The following is a 19,369-nucleotide window of genomic DNA, read 5'->3' as shown; positions in this document are numbered from 1 at the left end:
AGGCCATTCCCACAGTAGAGATACCGATAAGAGAATCCTGTTTAGCCACAAATAACTACACATAAAGTTATACCTGAGCTTATGTGTTTATACTCGTGTTTTACTAGTCTTTTAGAGAAAATAATATACTACGAAGTTACAATACTAGATTTCACCCTTTACTTTATCTATTCACACCTATCTAAAGTGTGAAAAACTGTATTCACACATAAAATCCTCCTATAAATGTACTTAGTAAGCTAAACTATAGCGTAATATAGATACAAAATTTATGAAGTCATTAGAAGAAAACAAAAGCATAGTTATTCTTCGGAAACAATCTTGATTTTTATTCAAAGAATTAGAGAGTGTACATTTCAGTTTGAGAGATAATTTATCATGAGATAACTAAACATATTGTCGAATGATCATATTTAACAATAATCTATAATTACGCTCACGAACTTTAAAGTAGAAGCTCTATTAAAATTATTACCTTTAAAGAAGGAACCAAAATCTTCTTTTGTGAACACATGGGACAGTTTGACCTGCTCCCTAATTTTCCCTCCGAACGTTTTTCATACTAAATTCAATTGAAACAATGTCAAAATACATTAATGCTAATAAACCTCTAACCTATATCATTTGTTTCACACTGTTAAGAAATAATTGTTATATTAATAACTGTGTATAACTTTACCTCTGCATTAATAATTCTTTTACATTGTGAAGCCAAATTGTTTCATATTTCGCTCTGTTATACATACAATTTTCATATGCAAAGATTATTCACAAATTATATTACCATTCGAAACAGTTTTCAAATTCTTTTCTATGGTAAATTAATTATTTTTAAGCTATTGGAGCAAATATTTTTAAATTACTACAGTTTTAGTCCATGTTATTGGCCTAGTTTCATAGACTTTTATTGTTTTTGGAAACATGGCACCGGCAATTTAAAATATTTTCTTCGGCAATTTATTCCCTTTGTTTTAAAATTTACTTTGAGCGTTTGTGATGAACGTTTATACGTTTGACGTTTTGTAATGAAGATTTATATTTAAACTTTGAACAACTAAAACAAAAATGTTTTTAAATAACTTGAATATTATATTCGCAGCATTTTAATCGGAAGTGTTGTTTGTAACTAAATGAGTTTAATGTAAGATATAAACTAATTCTAACGTATAATTATAAATTTCACTTTTACATATTACAAACCATTTATAAGAGCAGATGTTATTCTTACTTATTAAAAAAAAGGTTTACAAAGCCCAAAAACTAGTTTTTATATATTGTGAACAATTGAACTACAACGTAATTTCTACGATCGCATCACATAAATTTAATACAATGAAAAAGCTACAATAAAACGCACCTACCACAATGGAACTTACAGGATTATTGCTCCACTGTGTATACTCTCCTCCCCAACGGTACAGAAAGTATCCAACGTAATATGGGTAACATAAAGAATACATGGTTACCTCAAGTTGAACTATTAATGAGATTAATGTTTGAACGTCAATAAATTATAATTGATATATGATTAAAGACATAAAAAAGAATTTTAGTAGAAAAAAAATGCACATAAATGAAGTTTAACTTAACTCAAATACTAACAGTTAAACGATAATATTTTAAAATATAAAAAAAATCTAAATAGTCAAATGTAAATTAATAAATTATAATTACTCTATTGCTTGCAAACAAATGAACATGGTCCTTTGGCAAAAGTAACTTTTTAATTAAAATGGAAAAGTTATAATTTTATAGAAAGAACAAATTATATTTTATTCACTATAATTGAAAGCGCCTGTTAATTATTAATCTTCCATCTTGGTGGCGCTGCATCTCCGCCCCTCTTGGTCAATGTACAGTGTTCTAGCATTCCAAGGTCCACTCTTCTTCAGTCCGAAAATGGCAATAGCTCTCCTATAGACCTCGAGATGGGTTTTCGTCAGATTCTACCTGACAGTACTACAGATACCCTGGAGCTGAAATCACTTACTCGATGGTTACAAATATAGCTGTACGACATTATCAGTTATTCAGGTAAAACATTTGAACAATTTTACCTAAAACGAATTGTAATTTAGGGGCATTGTTTTAATGTTTTTATTTTAAAATAAAACTAAATGGTTATTATATTGCCAAAACATTCGAGAAAAATAAAAACTTTAATTGTATTGTCTACTAATGACTATCCGAACGATATCTCGAGTATAGACTGACCTATAGACTTGTAGCTGAGGCTTCATATGTAGAGCCCCTAGGCAGACAGAAAGGTATATCTGTCACCTACTGAGTAATATCTGTCACCTACTGAGTAATATCTGTCACCTACTGAGTAATATCTGTCACCTACTGAGTAATATCTGTCACCTACTGAGTAATATCTGTCACCTACTGAGTAATATCTGTCACCTACTGAGTAATATCTGTCACCTACTGAGTAATATCTGTCACCTACTGAGTAATATCTGTCACCTACTGAGTAATAATATCTGTCACCTACTGAGTAATATCTGTCACCTACTGAGTAATATCTGTCACCTACTGAGTAGAGTAATATCTGTCACCTACTGAGTAATATCTGTCACCTACTGAGTAATATCTGTCACTACTGAGTAATATCTGTCACCTACTGAGTACCTGTCATACTGAGTAAATCTGTCACCTACTGAGTAATATCTGTCACCTACTGAGTAATATCTGTCACCTACTGAGTAATATCTGTCACCTACTGAGTAATATCTGTCACCTACTGAGTAATATCTGTCACCTACTGAGTAATATCTGTCACCTACTGAGTAATATCTGTCACCTACTGAGTAATATCTGTCACCTACTGAGTAATATCTGTCACCTACTGAGTAATATCTGTCACCTACTGAGTAATATCTGTCACCTACTGAGTAATATCTGTCACCTTCTGAGTAATATCTGTCACCTACTGAGTAATATCTGTCACCTACTGAGTAATATCTGTCACCTACTGAGTAATATCTGTCACCTACTGAGTAATATCTGTCACCTACTGAGTAATATCTGTCACCTACTGAGTAATATCTGTCACCTACTGAGTAATATCTGTCACCTACTGAGTAATAGACATCAATGACGCTCAGTCAAATCCCATCCAGATATCCATGCACCTTTATCAAACCCATTCTAGCCTACATACAAAAGTTTATAGCTCAATTCATTCTTAAGATGGCACCCTGAGTTGTAAAAGGTATGCTTTGCTAACCCTCAGGCAAACCTGCATAGTCATACACTATCAGACACTCTATCTTGTCTATATACACTGATATAACGAGTAAAAACGACCCGATCAAATGTAACGGAGTGTAACCAACCAATCCACTACATTTCACATTGTGAAATTTCATATGGTTTTAATTAAATATAATCGTATTTTAAAATTTTTTTATTCTATCATTTTCTCGATGATATCTTGATTACCCATGAGAATAACGTAAAAATGGTCACTGACGCCCAGCTATTGCCAATTCTGGACTATAAGAGGACAAATAGCTGCCTTAATATTATTAGTAATCTCATTATTAGCCACTCACCTCAACAGTGTGTAATCTAGTATTAAATCACTCTCCTCTTTAGTAAGAATGTCAAGTGAACGGAATATATGTGGAAAGGATGAAAATAAACCTGTGTGCTTTGCCGAATAAATACAATATATCTCAGCAAACTGAAACGTGAATTGTAGAACCAACTACATCATATCTGTTGACATTTTTACCGTAAATATTTGTGTTACTTTACTGCATGTAAACTTTCGATCTAGTTACAATTCCATGTTTTAGTAGAAAACTTACTTCAAACGTATATTAAATATAACACTTTTTTATACTTAACAGATCGGGGATAACCTTTTTCACCCCTTTCAAATGCAAAAGAAATTTAAAAAAATATATTTGCGATACAATAAGTTATCATGAGATAACTAAACATACTGTCGAATGACCATATTTAACAATAATCTATAGTTAAGTTCACGAACTTTAAAGTCGAAGTCCTATTAAAATTCTTTATTTCAAAGAAAGAACCCGAATTTATCTTATTTTGAGAACACATGGGGCAGTTTGACCTCCCTCTAATTTTCCCTCTGAACTTTTTTTGTAAATTATCACCATAAATGTAATGAGTGTTTATTTACAGAAGGTTACGCATTGTAAAAGCTGATTTGTTGATTGCGCCACCTGTTTCTGATTACCAGATTTAATTGGCTGGATTAATTTCAGTTTAACATGTAATTGGTTACCGGCTACCGTGGAATTGTAACGTCTAAACCTAAACTATTTTCTCATAGCTTGGCCTGTATTTAACGCTTTATATGCTACCACAAGCTGGTTTAGGTTAAGAAAGTACTTACTTGAGCCATTTTTAGTTAATTCGTCAGCTAGTTCATTTCCTCTAAAATCAGTATGTCCAGGACCCCAGCTGAGATGTACTGAATTACTATTAGCTAAAACGGATAAAGTGTTAAAGCATTCCCATACCAGTCTTTATGTAAATTATGTTGAGTCAAAGTCTAAAAGAGCGCGCTGGCCTTAAGATACAATCTCTATCCGTTAATCGAAATAATTTCTAGCCAATTATATATTTTCGCAAGATAGAATAGCGTATATTTCCGCATGAACGACTGTACAATGCTCTCCCAGACTTTCGCTGGCACCACACCCATTTGGCTATGTATGAGCTGTCCTTATCAAGGAACCATCTGTGTACCAAACTAGTTCACCTGTTCACTTATTATGATGGAATATAGAAAAAGTTGTTAATGTATTGCACCTGTGCGAAGCCGGGCTGAGTCGCTAGTATATACATAAGAAGCTATGTGTTTTTGAATAATGTAGTGTGAAGATCCTTAGTATTATATTTAAAGACAAGTGACGTATACAAAAGAAACTTTTTGTGGGTCAGACGGATAAAAGATGTATAAAAGATTGGATAAACCTGCGTTTGGTGGGTGCCGTTAAAGACAACTGTGCAGAAACGCGTCCCTCTTTTTAGCTAAGTGAACGAAGGCTTAGGCGGATAAAGGAGCTCGAAATGAGCTTTACTCGTTGGATAGTAACTTAAACACAATTTCTGCAATACTTCAAAGACCTGTAATTCGTTTAATTAACGTTGTTTAGTGTATTAACAATAAACATAATTTCTTATCAGAGTTCACGTATTTTATTCCAGCCTATTCAAACTGGAATAGTATGATTATTTCTGGTAACAGATATCTAAGAAAGTGAGAGTTCTATCAATGATATTCTTACTGAGCTTTTCCATACAATATTTAATAAACTAAAGAGGAAAAGTTGCGACAAAACAATCGTAATGAATCCTCATTTTTATAATTCCCCCCCCCCCCCCACTTAATCAGTTAAGCACACCGGCTTCCGGGAAAATAGAGGCTTACTCGGCCACGAGCTGTGTCCGTGGGTATCCATTTAGTATTATAGAATAGTTATTAAGTTGATTACTTGTACAAATAATTAATTAAATTTTACAGTAGTCTTAATCCTAACTAATAGTATAAATGCGAAAGTTAATTTGTTTTTTGTTACTCAATCACACCAAACTACTAAACCGATTGTACTGTAATTTCACATGGACTACTATCATTAGTTAACAAGTAGGTCTACTTTTATTTCGAAAATCCGTCCAGGCTACGCCTCACTGGTCTCTAAATTTGCATTACAGTAAACACATGTTATTAATTGGAAGATTCTGTTCAAAATAATCAATTGTTTTGTTTAAACATTGTTTTATGACAGTATAAACCAATGTTGTATATGTGTCTAATTATTTAAATCACTGTTTATTTTTTTACAGTTTTTTAAGTCTTGAACAAAATAGAATAAGCTTGATGGTACCAACTCTTCGTATCAACCTTTTCTGCTACTGCTATGGAGTACAGTGTAAGAAAATATCCAGATACGAAAATTAATAGCATTAATACAAATACACTTTTAACTATACATTTTAATCAAATTTTAAATATGTAGTGCATAGTCAGTAGTTTTGTAACGTAGAGTAAACTCTCTAGCTATAATTGGCTAGGACTAACCAGCCCTCTTTGTATGAATCAGACAACGACTTGTGCCTTGTGTTTTCAGCAGACTGTTGGCTAGTCAGAACCGCGGCCGATCCTAGCGAACTAATCTGATTGTCTCTTTGTTTCATGTTCGTCAATGGGTAGAGGGGCATGACTATCTTACCTTCCCCTCTCTACCAACCGTCACACATATATCCTGACCCAAACTGATGAACTGTTCGCAACCCAAACTGAAAAGATTCGCAACTTGTTTTGACAATAGCCATCAATTGAGACCTTTAGAGCAATTTTTAACTTTTTTAACTCTTAACTAATTTTGTTTTCTTTTGAAATTTTGATCTTTTGAGAAAATTTTATAGTTTTTTAATTGTTTACTTGTTGAAATGTTAACAAACAACTAATTATAATTTTGTCGAAATTTTAATTTTAATTATTTTCAAAGTAAAATTAAGTAATAATTAAAGTTTTTTTCAAGATTTATAAATAAGATTAAAAAGTAATTCTGAAGAACATGTTGCTGAATTATATTATTAAGAAGAAATTTTAATTTAGGAAGATAAATAGACTGCTTATTTAGTATGAATATTATATTCAAAACCAGAAGAATAGTAAAAATACCTTTTTACGTTTGGTTTCAAAAGATTCTAAACTTAAATAAATCCACGTGTTTTCAAGAGACATTAGTTTTCATTTCCAGCCATTGGAAGTAAAGAAATACTTTTTAATTAAATTCAAAATACTGTGTGTCGTAATTAATAAAGAATACGATAAAAAAGATGCAACCTGCTTGTCATTTTGATGTGCTGGAATTGAATTAGTGTATTGCACGTAGTAGTAGCTTTGACGATTTTAAGGTAAAAATTCAAGGACTTGAAGTTATTGATGAAGGCATAGCGCTTGAGCAAATTTGGTTGAATACTAGTGTGGAGTAAGAAATATCCGAGGTTGAGATTGTAAATAAACCTTCAACCAGGTTACATGTGGTCGAGTGGTTCCCCCTGTAAGAGCTATGTCGAATTTTGCGTTTTTCGAATTTTGCATATGTCAAAGTTTCCAAACCCAGGTGGAATGAATCATTAAGTTATTTGGAAGTCATGATGACAAATTATGGACGAGACTGCATTGAGCTTTGATTAAATTGTAATTATTAGCATTTTGTCTGCGAACGGACCTATATGCAATGAGTTTTTACAGCTAAACATGAGTTATAATAATTTTTGTGAGTTGCAAAAGTCCAATCTGAACTAATTATTATTACATTTATAGTATAAGGCAAAATGGTTAGCTGTTACTATGCCGTGATTCCGGGGAGGGAATAAGGGAAATTATTATACTAGGAATTTCCCCGTAAGGGGGAGCTAGACTTATATTCTGTGCCAACTCGCGGACCTTAGCTTATCTAGAGAATATGTGTATTCACGAACAGAATGTACGTTATGAGTTAACGTTAGTTAAGGTTCCACGTCGAATGCTAGCCGCAAAATTCAAGTTTCCAGTGTACAAGAAATTTTAACATCAAGTGACAGGTAAATATAATCCCAATACCAGGTATCAGTATAACCTCACAAAATATGAATACTAGGAGATGACGTTCTTCATTTGTAACAAAAAGGACATGTAGCAAAGTATTGTTACAAAAATGGGAAAATGTCAAGTAGTCAACCACCACGATTCCAAAACTCAGAGTTTCCAAAAACTTGTAAATAGGTGAGTGCCAAAACAAAAGTCATTCTTGGATGGTCCTTCCTTCAGGGTGCAAGCAATGGTAGATACGTCGGTGGAAAGTGATCGTTATCTGTGCCGGCCGTGAGAAATGTTAATACGGTTCGAACTAATTAGTTAACACTGCCTGTCCATGCTGCTACAATTTATAACTCTCATCACTCCATATTATTGGAAACAGGAAGCTCAATGTCGTTAATAAGTAAATATGTACGATTTAATGAATACAAGACAGGTTTGTACATTGTTGCCCACTAACATTAAATCTATCACTGGCAATTATTGTGAAATCATTGTATGGATAAAATGTACCTTTATCTTTACTTAATATAAGGGATATCGTAGTTGTCTTGGAGGATGTTTACTGTAGCTGAGAAGTTAACCTGGCCTGTTATTTTGGGACTTATGTTATAAAGACGACTGAAATGATTATTATCATAAAAGAGGACTTGTGTTATTTCAAGTTCAAGGTATAAAATTGAAAGGATAACAGGATTTCGGAAATTTACCATCGTTAAATATTATAAAAGGTATAACCTAACATTTCGAGGTTTTAAATCTATCCTCTTCGTTAGGTAAGGGGAAACAGCATTTACCGGACATTTTCCATCGTTCAGTAATAAAAAAGATCAATAACACAACGTTTCGATATCTGCTATCTGATCTCTTCTTCACTAACCTAACACATAATTATAAACTAGGTTAAAATAAACAAATCATACCAGAAGGTTGTGACGCGCATAAATCAAGAATCACAGCCACCATGTTGTGTGTCAACTTCACTAACTCTAAAACACGCACTTAATAAAAAAATTTTAAAAACACAACACTAATCATTAAAAGTGAACTGATTTCATCTAGAATGAATCAATAATAAAAAGGCCCACTTTCGTTCCCTCCTTTTGGCCGCTATTTTGTTTCTGCCATGACGCTTGCGATTTACCAAAAGGTTTTCTTTGAAAGAGTTAAAGAGGTTTACTCTGTTATTAATAAGTTAGTTAATTAATAGTACTAGTCTTGACATCTATGGTATTAACGCAGCAATGTTAAAGAAATCATCTGCATACACTTGTGAAGTTCTTACTTACATCTTTACCGAATCCATAAAATGTGGAATATTTTTAGATCAGATTAAGCTTAGCAAGGAGATACGTGTTCATGAAAAAGATGATAAGACCAAATATTCAAACTACCGCCCTATTCTTATTTTGCATACAGTGTCAAAGGTCCTGGAACGTCTTTTGCACAATCAACTTTTAGTGTACCTTGAAACCTATGGGTTGCTTTCACCTAACCGATATGGTTATGGCTGTGTGTGGTTAAATATTCTGTACCAGAAAAACATTATTAGTGTAAATTGGCTTATGGCTAGGTACCTTTGTTGGAATCAGACAACGCCTTTTACCTTGTTTTTTTGCAGAAGGCCATTGTCTGGGTCAGTACCGCGACTGATCCTAGCGGTCTAACTTGCTCGTTTCTTTGCTTCATGTTAGTGGGATCTACCCATCTCACCTAACCTTCCCTACCTCTGCCACAACCTAGCTTCCGGCCAAAATTGATTAAATGGAAGATATGATGCAGCAGTGAGGTATCCGAATATCTAACAAACGATGCGCAACTAGTTTGGGCAGTAGTCATTAATTGAGATTTTTTAAATAAATTAATGGATTTTTTCCTTTTTAAATTTAATTTGTTGGCCTTTTTAGTAAATTTTATAGTTTCTATATATTTTATTACTTGTTTCAATTTTTACAAGTTGTTACGGCCCGGTCTTAGTCCTTTACTTTATTTGTTTATTAGATATAGTTCATTTATGTTAGGTACAAATATATTTGTAATTAGTTTAGTATCTTACTGTTAGTTTATTATTGTATTGTTAGAGGGGAGAATTGTTGTCTAGATATTACGGGTGACATCCCTAATATTTATGACAAGGTCGCCTGGAGGTATGGAGTTCTTGTTCTCAGGGCGTGGGAGGCGACAGAGCTTTCACTCCCATTGATAGAGGTGGCCTTCCACGAACCAAGGGATGTTACCCCCAGGTTTATGGTAGGGTCGCTTCAGGGCGGGAGGGGCTGGCCCTCACGCCTCGTGGGAGCAAGAAAGAACCTTTACCTGGGACAAGGGCCTAGAACGAGTCTCCTCTAGTCAGTTCTTCATTGTACTCCGGAGGCGTAGGGTAGAGAGCACACAGCTCTCTACATTACATATAGTTTAGGACAGCTAGCGCCAGCTAGCTGTATTACAATACAGTCCGCTTATTCCACTTTTTGTATTAACATTTTAGTTTGAGTAAATACAAGTTCAGTTCGTTCAAAAACAAGTGTTTCATTTCATATAATATTCCAGTATTCAAGGCCCGTCAAGCGCGCCGCCAACATGGTCCTACAGAGCCGGATTACTTTATAGAACACTTTAGACAGCATAGTCCAATCGTACCAGAATGTTTTATAGAACATTAGTGAACAGTGCATTATTTTCGTCAACATAGACTACCAGTGTCCACAGTGCAACATCGGAGGACTTGGAACATAGTGACAGTGCCATCGACCAGTGGTGTTTCCAGTGACCAACAGTGGGATACCTAATTCGTCGTCAAGTAAGTCCTTTCCAATTCCATATTACTTATTCCAGTTATTCCTGATAGTTCAAGCAAGCTAACATGTCAGACGAATTAAGAAAATTTATTGCCAAGCGAGCAGGAATTAAATCTAAATTAACTCGATTTAGGACTTATGTTGATAGGATTGAACAATCTGAAGACCTTCACAACTCGAAGACAGATTCAGTGTATTTAGGGATTGTTTGTCGGAATTTGAAGCAGTCCAATCAGAAATTGAATTAATAGACACCGACAGCAATCATGACGTAGAAAGAGAGTCCTTTGAAGACTTATACTTTGAATTGTTGGCTAGGTCAAAGGCTCTCCTTCCCAAACAAAATTCAAATCATACAACTTGTTCACGCCAAAATTCAGTTACTGAACCCTCATCAGCAGTACAAATTAAACTACCGACAATCAATCTGCCTACCTTCAGTGGGAGATACGAAGAATGGGTTCAATTTTACGAATTATTTAATTCAATCATAGAAGAAAACACGTCACTTTCACAAATCCAAAAGTTCCACTACTTAAAATCAACATTGCAAGGTCCCGCTCTCAACATAATAGAATCTTTAGAATTGTCATCGTCAAATTACGACACAGCCTGGACTCTTTTGAAGAATAGATTTGACAACAAGCGTGTTATTGTCAATAATCACGTGTCGTCACTGTTTGAAGTCAAAAAACTTGACAAAGAGTCCGGGGCAGCAATGAGAGATCTTTTAGATACGGTTAACAAACATTTGAGAGCACTCAAATGTCTTGGTCAACCAACCGACCAATGGGACACGCTCTTGGTTCACATGATCGTCCAAAAACTAGATCTGGCCACCTTCAAATTATGGGAAAACCAATTAGTCACCACAAAATTGCCCACGTTTCATCAGTTGACATCATTCCTAGAAAACAGGTGTAACATTTTAGAAGCTATTGATCTAAATAGACCTTTAAACAGTAACACAAGTTTTAAACAAAGTAGTAATAAATTTAATTCAAACCATCAACAACTCAAAAAACCTTCTAGTTCATTTTTCAGCAACACACCACGTTGCCCCTTATGCAAAAAGGGTCATAAAATATATCAGTGTGATAGTTTTCAAAATATGCCTGTATTATCCAGACTACAATCAGTGAAAGATTTAGGTCTATGCATTAACTGTCTATCACATACATATATTATCAAAGACTGCAAGTCAAATGGTTGCAAAACTTGCAGCAAAAAACACAACACACTTTTACACCTTCAAAAGGACCACTCCAACAGCAAAAATTTAAATTTTGAGTCAAGAAAAGTAAACGGTCATCCTGCAGCCTTAACGTCTAATGTTACTGACAAACACATTCTCCTCTCAACAGCAGTAGTAGATATAGAGAATAATAATGGCGGGACAACAGCGTGCAGAGTGTTGTTGGATTCGGCTTCACAGTCGAATTTCATTACAGAAAGGATGGTGAGAGCATTAAATTTGCAAAAGGTACGCTCAAACATCCAAATCACTGGCATCGGAAATAGGCAGGCCTCCATCTCACACGTTGTCTATTGCACCATCCACTCACAACATAGTGCTTACAAAACTACATTAAGCTGTCTCATTTTACCTAAAATAACTAACGATTTGCCCCACACTCAGATTGACACAAGCAATTGGAATCTGCCATCAACAATGACTCTAGCAGATTTTAATTTTAACTCACCAGGGCCAATAGACATGCTCATAGGAGCAGAGCTCTTTTTTAGTTTATTGTGTGTTGGACAGGTGAGACCACACAGATCGGCGCCAATTTTCCAAAAGACATCATTAGGTTGGGTCGCCTCTGGTAGGGTGGCTACTAGGAAACAACAACCAACCTTGACATGCAATTTATCTATAGATGATCAAGTAACAAGGCATGTGCAACGTTTCTGGGAAATTGAAGATTGTGACGTTCACACATCCCCAGCCAGTCAAACTACCACGTTTGAACGGATGCACACAGAAACAACGTACAGGGATTCTACAGGCAAATATGTAGTTAACTTGCCATGTAGTGATGACATAAATAGTCTAGGTGAGTCCAAGAAAACAGCTGAATCTCGATTTAGTCAATTGGAAAGAAAATTAGAAAGAGATCCTAATCTACATGCAGCATATTCACAATTCATGAATGAATATGAAGCACTAGGGCATATGGAAGCGGTGGAACCCAACGTGAAGCCAGTTGGTCCAGTATATTACATTCCGCATCTACCTGTCGTTAGAGAAGACAGTTCAACAACGAAGCTCAGAGTTGTATTTGATGCTTCGGCCAAAACGAGCAGTGGTCGATCATTAAATGACTGTCTTTTAGTTGGTCCTACCATTCAGCAAGATGTCTTCTCAATCTTAGCAAGATTTCGATATCATACCTTCGTATTAAGTGCAGATATAGAGAAAATGTACCGCCAGGTATACATTAATGAGAAACAACTGGACTTACAGCGCATACTATGGAGACAAGGTAGAGATCAACCTCTAAAAGTCTATAGGTTAAAAACTGTCACCTATGGTACAGCAGCAGCACCCTTCTTAGCAATCAGGACCCTCCATCAACTGGCCACAGATGAACGATCAACATATCCTATAGCCTCATCTATAGCGCTATCAGATTTCTATGTAGATGATCTTATGACAGGTGCAAAAACACTCGAGGACGCTAAAGTCATTCAAACACAAATGTCGCAAATGCTTAACTCAGGAGGATTTAATTTAAGAAAATGGAATTCAAATTCGAAGGAATTGTTGGAAACAATCCCAGATAAAAACAGAGCAGAACAGGAACATTACATGAGAGAAGATTATAATAGGCTCAGGGAAGGAAAGAAGATTAGGAAAGACAGTCCATTGTGGAATCTTCAGTCTTTTTTTGGTCCCGAGAAACTCATTAGAGTAGGCGGGAGATTAAAACATGCAAAAATCAAAATAGATCAAAAACATCCCATTGTTTTACCATACAAGTCACATCTAACAGAACTTATTTTTCGTCATGAGCACATCAGACTTCTGCATGCGGCACCTCAACTGCTGCTTGCATCGTTGCGGCAACGATATTGGCCCCTTAATGGACGAAATTTAGCAAGACGTACCACACACAGTTGCGTCAAGTGTTTTAAGGCTAATCCAAAAACAACGCAACCTCAGATGGGTGACTTACCATCAGATCGAGTACGCCCATGTCGACCTTTCAGTAATACTGGCACTGATATCAGCGGCCCAGTATTTATTAAAGCCTCAAAAAGACGAAACAGTCCTACATCGAAGGGATACATAGTGATATTTGTATGTCTTGCAACCAAAGCTGTACATTTAGAAGTAGTAACAGACATGACCAGTGAAGCATTTATAGCAGCATTCAAGAGATTTATTTCACGACGAGGAATTGTTACAAACATGTACTCGGACAATGGCACCAATTTCGTAGGCGCAGAGAGAGAGCTTCGAGAGCTTCAAGATCTGTTTACAAACGAAGAACATCAGAGAAGAATCGTCGAAGAATCAACCGCTCACCTCATTAAGTGGCACTTCATTCCACCCTGATCCCCTCATTTCGGAGGCTTATGGGAAGCTGCTGTTCGGTCAGTGAAACATCATTTGAAACGAGTTGTAGCCAACGCCTCACTCACCTTCGAGGAATTTTACACTACTTTAACAATGATTGAAGCTTGCTTGAACTCTCGTCCTCTCACTCCCCTTTCCACTGACCCAAATGACCTTTCACCATTAACCCCTGGTCACTTTCTCACTGGTGATGCTTTAACCGTATTACCTGAACCGAACATTTGTTACATTCAATTAAACAGGTTGTCACATTGGCAGAGGACACAGCAGATTGCGCAGCACTTTTGGACACGATGGTCCAAAGAATATCTGTCTCTCTTACAACAACGGCCAAAGTGGAGATCAGAAGCAGCCAACATCCAGCTCAATCAACTAGTTCTCCTGAAAGAAGACAACTTACCCCCTCTCAAGTGGGTTATAGGTCGAGTGGTGGCGGTCCATCCTGGAGCGGACAATAGGATCCGAGTCGCCACCGTAAAGACGTCGTCTGGCACCTTCAGGAAAGCAGTCAACAAGCTATGTATCCTCCCCCTAGAACCTAATACAGTGCAAGAGTGTAATGTGTAAAGCGAAGGTCAGCGTATTCGTGTATATAGTTAATCATACATTTAACATCATAGTGACCTCAAATACTCGTAGTTTAGTCCTGTTGTATAGCATAGCTTAGTTTAAGTAGTAATTTTCAATTATAGTAGCGAGGTTCAAAGACACACATCCAATTGTTTGTAGTTCTATTCAGTCGTGGGTATTCTACTCAACCGTGTCATCATTTCTAATTACAAACTGTCTGTGTTTAATTGTGTATTAATAACAGATTGATTTATAGTTGAATATTTCATTGTATTTGTTTCAATTTCAATATTTTCATAATCTTTGTTGTTATTAACTCTGTGTAAAAACTATAATAAACGTAAATTAGATTTTCAATTTAATTATCCTTGTTCTGCTAACTACCATGTTTAAGTTTTGTCTTGTACACATACATTTTATAGATTTATATTTTGATTAGTATTGTTCCATTGTTTAGTTTCATTGTTTCGTCCTGCACATGTGTCATTAGTAGAAATTTAGAATGTTTAATCACATAGCTTCAACAAATAAATTAGTTTTGAAATCAATATTTCAAGGCGGGGAGTATGTTACGGCCCGGTCTTAGTCCTTTACTTTATTTGTTTATTAGATATAGTTCATTTATGTTAGGTACAAATATATTTGTAATTAGTTTAGTATCTTACTGTTAGTTTATTATTGTATTGTTAGAGGGGAGAATTGTTGTCTAGATATTACGGGTGACATCCCTAATATTTATGACAAGGTCGCCTGGAGGTATGGAGTTCTTGTTCTCAGGGCGTGGGAGGCGACAGAGCTTTCACTCCCATTGATAGAGGTGGCCTTCCACGAACCAAGGGATATTACCCCCAGGTTTATGGTAGGGTCGCTTCAGGGCGGGAGGGGCTGGCCCTCACGCCTCGTGGGAGCAAGAAAGAACCTTTACCTGGGACAAGGGCCTAGAACGAGTCTCCTCTAGTCAGTTCTTCATTGTACTCCGGAGGCGTAGGGTAGAGAGCACACACGAGCTCCTCACGCCTGGAATTTAATGGGGTGATCAACCGAGACGGAGAGAAAGAGTGGGGATGGAGGGGCCCCTCCTGCCAACTACAGATAGCCCGTGTATTAGAATAGTGGAATGGGCAGTCCGCGCGTTCTCGCTCTGTACTCATCTGAATTTAATTTAGTTCAGCACCTGGCAAACCTATTAAAATGTATCACTGTATTTTCAAACCCCTTTCCGTAGTTTAGTACAGCATACATATATTTAAATTACATTTTCAAAGCTGGATGTTGCAGGATGCAGCACAATTTAATTATTGCAGGCAATCAATGTGACAAGCCTCTTAAAATGTACCACTGTGTTTTTAGCTTCTACTCTGAATTAAACACATTTCAGTAATTTGGTACAACAACATATATATATATATATATATATATATATATATATATGTATGTATATATATATGTATATATGTATATATATATATATATATTACATTTTTAAAGCTGGATGCTGCAGGACTCAGCGCAATTAAATTTATTTCATTAAACCTTGATTTTACAACGTAATTAATGGCAGGCAATTACTCTTGTCTACATACAAATAAACCAATACAACGGAGTATCGAAAAACCCAAAAAGACGTAAGGAAGTCTAATGTAACAAAGTAACCTCGTTACATTCAGTGGCGTAGCTATAAAACAGACAGAGAAATATATTGCTATTGCTATAAGTTAAAATTTGATCGTAATAATTTGAGGTTACTAAAATATGAATACTTAACAAAGTGTTTCAAATACTAAAGTTCTCAAAAGAAAATACGATAAGATATCAAAGGACATGCCACAGAAAGGAGATATGAGTCAACCAACACTGCAACCCTGCACCTGGCGTAGAAACGCTGGCTTGACTTATCAACTATCCAGCCACTTCCGTTTCATCCCAAATTGGACTGGTCTTCCCTCCAAAATTATAAATAGCTCAGAACTAACAATCAATAATTTTCAGAACGTCTCATCGGACAGTAGCAGTGGTGTGGTGTGTGTACTACACACACACACACACACACACACACACACACACACACACACACACACACACACACACACACACACACACACACACACACACACACACACACACACACACACACACACACACACACACACACACACAGTTTCTTTTTTAATCTTTTTTAATACCTTTAGTTTATTACAGCTATTACATAACTCTTATTACAGATTTTGTAGTGTAATTATTAATTTATTTACTACCAATTAAGGACTCTACATTATAATATGTTGCTTTTGCCCTATTAATTTGAATATATTCCAATAGCACAAAAAGATTATGACATTTTATTCGTTGTGCACCATCTCACATTTTGTAAAGTGTCTTTGGAGTTATAAAGAAAGTTCAATATTAATATAATTAATTCGATATAATTTCTATGTTTTGCAGATATGTTCGTGTAAAGTGTCTTTGGAGTTATAAAGAAAGTTCTATATTAATATAATTAATTCGATATAATTTCTATGTTTTGCAGATATGTTCGGATATAAAACGACTCATTAATTCGGATATAAAACGACTCATTAATTCGTAAGATAATAGAAATCAGAACCGTTCCGAACTGAGGTCGCTATCAGCCGCATGTACAGAGTTTGTCAGGAATTTTCGGGATTTATCGGTACTGCTCGGTTCTGCTCGGCTCTGTCCCCACTCTTTCTCTCCGCCTCGGTTGATCACCCCATTAAATTCCAGGCGTGAGGAGCTCGTGAGAGCACACAGCTCTCTACATTACATATAGCTTAGGACAGCTAGCGCCAGCTAGCTGTATTACAATACAGTCCGCTTATTCCACTTTTTGTATTAACATTTTAGTTTGAGTAAATACAAGTTCAGTTCGTTCAAAAACAAGTGTTTCATTTCATATAATATTCCAGTATTCAAGGCCCGTCAAGCGCGCCGCCAACACAAGTACTTAATTTTAATTATAAAGCAATTTAAATATTACAGTTAAATAATAATTACAGTTGTTATTCAAGATTTGTAAATAAGATTGAGAAGTATTACTTAGGAATGTATGTATAAGATTATATTAAGAAGAAGCTGTGTAAGGTAAATACGTGTCACAGCAATATAACCTAAAACGAATACTGTAAATTAGTAATTTATAATTATTAGTAATCGTTGTAGTCGTTACAGAATAAAAATCTGGGATGTAATAATTAGCCTAAAATGGCAAGTAGTTCATGTTGTCAACATTTCTGGGAATTTATTTCAAAATGATCATACCGGACCTTTGTCATGTACCCAGTGGTGCTGTACCAAGACGAATTTAACACATGGAAATTATTCAAATACGAAACGCATTGCGTGTGATAGATGTATTAAGTATATGACAAGTATACCCATCGCCAAATATTTGAAGGAATTTCCTGTGAATTAATGTGCTACGTTTTGGCTTAAGGGATGGTCAGAACAATGTAAACGATACTATTTATGCTAACAATCACAATGAATTAATTAGAGTGAGACCACCACAAAGATTTTAATGCGGTATTTAATGTCGCTTTCACTCCCATTAAACACCATTATTTATACAATTAGTGACCACTACATTTCTGCAGTAACTTTTGACATCGACCATGCACTTTTGATGATTTTAATACTTTAAATCTCAAAAAGAATCTTCTTATAACGTTTTATGCAAAGTTTTCAATTAGATGCAAATTTTATTATGTATCCCACATCGCGAACATTTGGTTTTGTAAAATCAAGAACACAACTTTTCGAAGGATGAAGGAACAACATTATTGCTGAAGTCTTCATGTGTAATTTTTCTACTCTAATGTGTGCCAGAAATGAATAAACTAGACAAATTGTTATGCATTTTGACTAGATTGCAAGTAAAGCTATGTCGAATAAATCAAATAAGGCCGTAACGTCAAGAGCTTTCTTAAGGAATGCCATTTGTTTCTTTGTTGGGAAAGAATCCACTTTAAAAGTCGCATGACAGCCGGAAAGCTTTCTTTTCCGCAATTGGATAGAAGAATATTGCCGACCACCAACACATTTTACGTTGTTCTTCTATAATCTAGAGGAATTGAAAGCTTTTTGGTGTTTAATTTTATAACTTTATAACGAGCGAATGAACATTATAAATTATAGTAGTACTTGTATAAAAAGTATAAATGTACTGTAAACTAGTAGCATTAACAAACAACCTTTGCTAATTATTACATAGCCACTCCAACACATTATGTACGTTATTCAAAACTGGATTTTGTAATACTGACCATTTATCAATGCAGTTTTAATATAACAATTATACTCTAAATTATTTTATGAAGGGGATCTTGAACGAAAGCGATGGAACATTAAATTTATGATTGCCTTAGGGAATCTTATAAAAGATCCTCATTTTAACACTCGATTCTTTCACCTAAGCCAGTCTGAATGGAAGCAGCTCAAATAACCTAACAATCGTCCAGTCAGTGAAGTAATAAAAAAACTCCAAAAAAATCGATTACAATGTTTGATGGAACTGCGAGACATAACCGTATTTCCGTACATCACAGTATTGAGATGAGGTATCGATTGTTTTTATATGAGTACTCAATGAAACCTACGTATAAAGGGTGCACTTGGTTTATCTCTAGTCCATTTTACAACTGAATATTGGAGGAGAATGGAACAAGGCCTGATTCACTTCCCACAACGCTTGAACACAATGTAGTAAATCGTATATACGTATTACTGGCTGAGCGTTAACGGAGCTTATGACTTGAAGGTTGGAAATGTTTCATTTCTGCCTACCTGTCTTTCATATCTGTAAGTCTGTTTATCTACCTCTCT

At 35.4% G+C, this 19,369-nt stretch overlaps 1 protein-coding gene across 1 annotated transcript; it reads left to right on the top strand.

Annotated features, from left to right (window-relative positions):
- The first annotated feature begins 11,485 nt into the window (after positions 1–11,485).
- On the top strand, positions 11,486–13,936 carry LOC124361230. Its single transcript, XM_046815273.1, has one exon. The coding sequence runs from the start codon at positions 11,486–11,488 to the stop codon at positions 13,934–13,936; it is 2,451 nt and encodes an 816-aa protein (XP_046671229.1).
- The last annotated feature ends 5,433 nt before the right edge of the window (positions 13,937–19,369 follow it).

This window comes from Homalodisca vitripennis, chromosome 4, assembly GCF_021130785.1.
Source record: "Homalodisca vitripennis isolate AUS2020 chromosome 4, UT_GWSS_2.1, whole genome shotgun sequence".
Taxonomy (NCBI): Eukaryota; Metazoa; Arthropoda; class Insecta; order Hemiptera; family Cicadellidae; genus Homalodisca; species Homalodisca vitripennis.
This window is presented reverse-complemented; position numbering and strand designations above follow the sequence as displayed.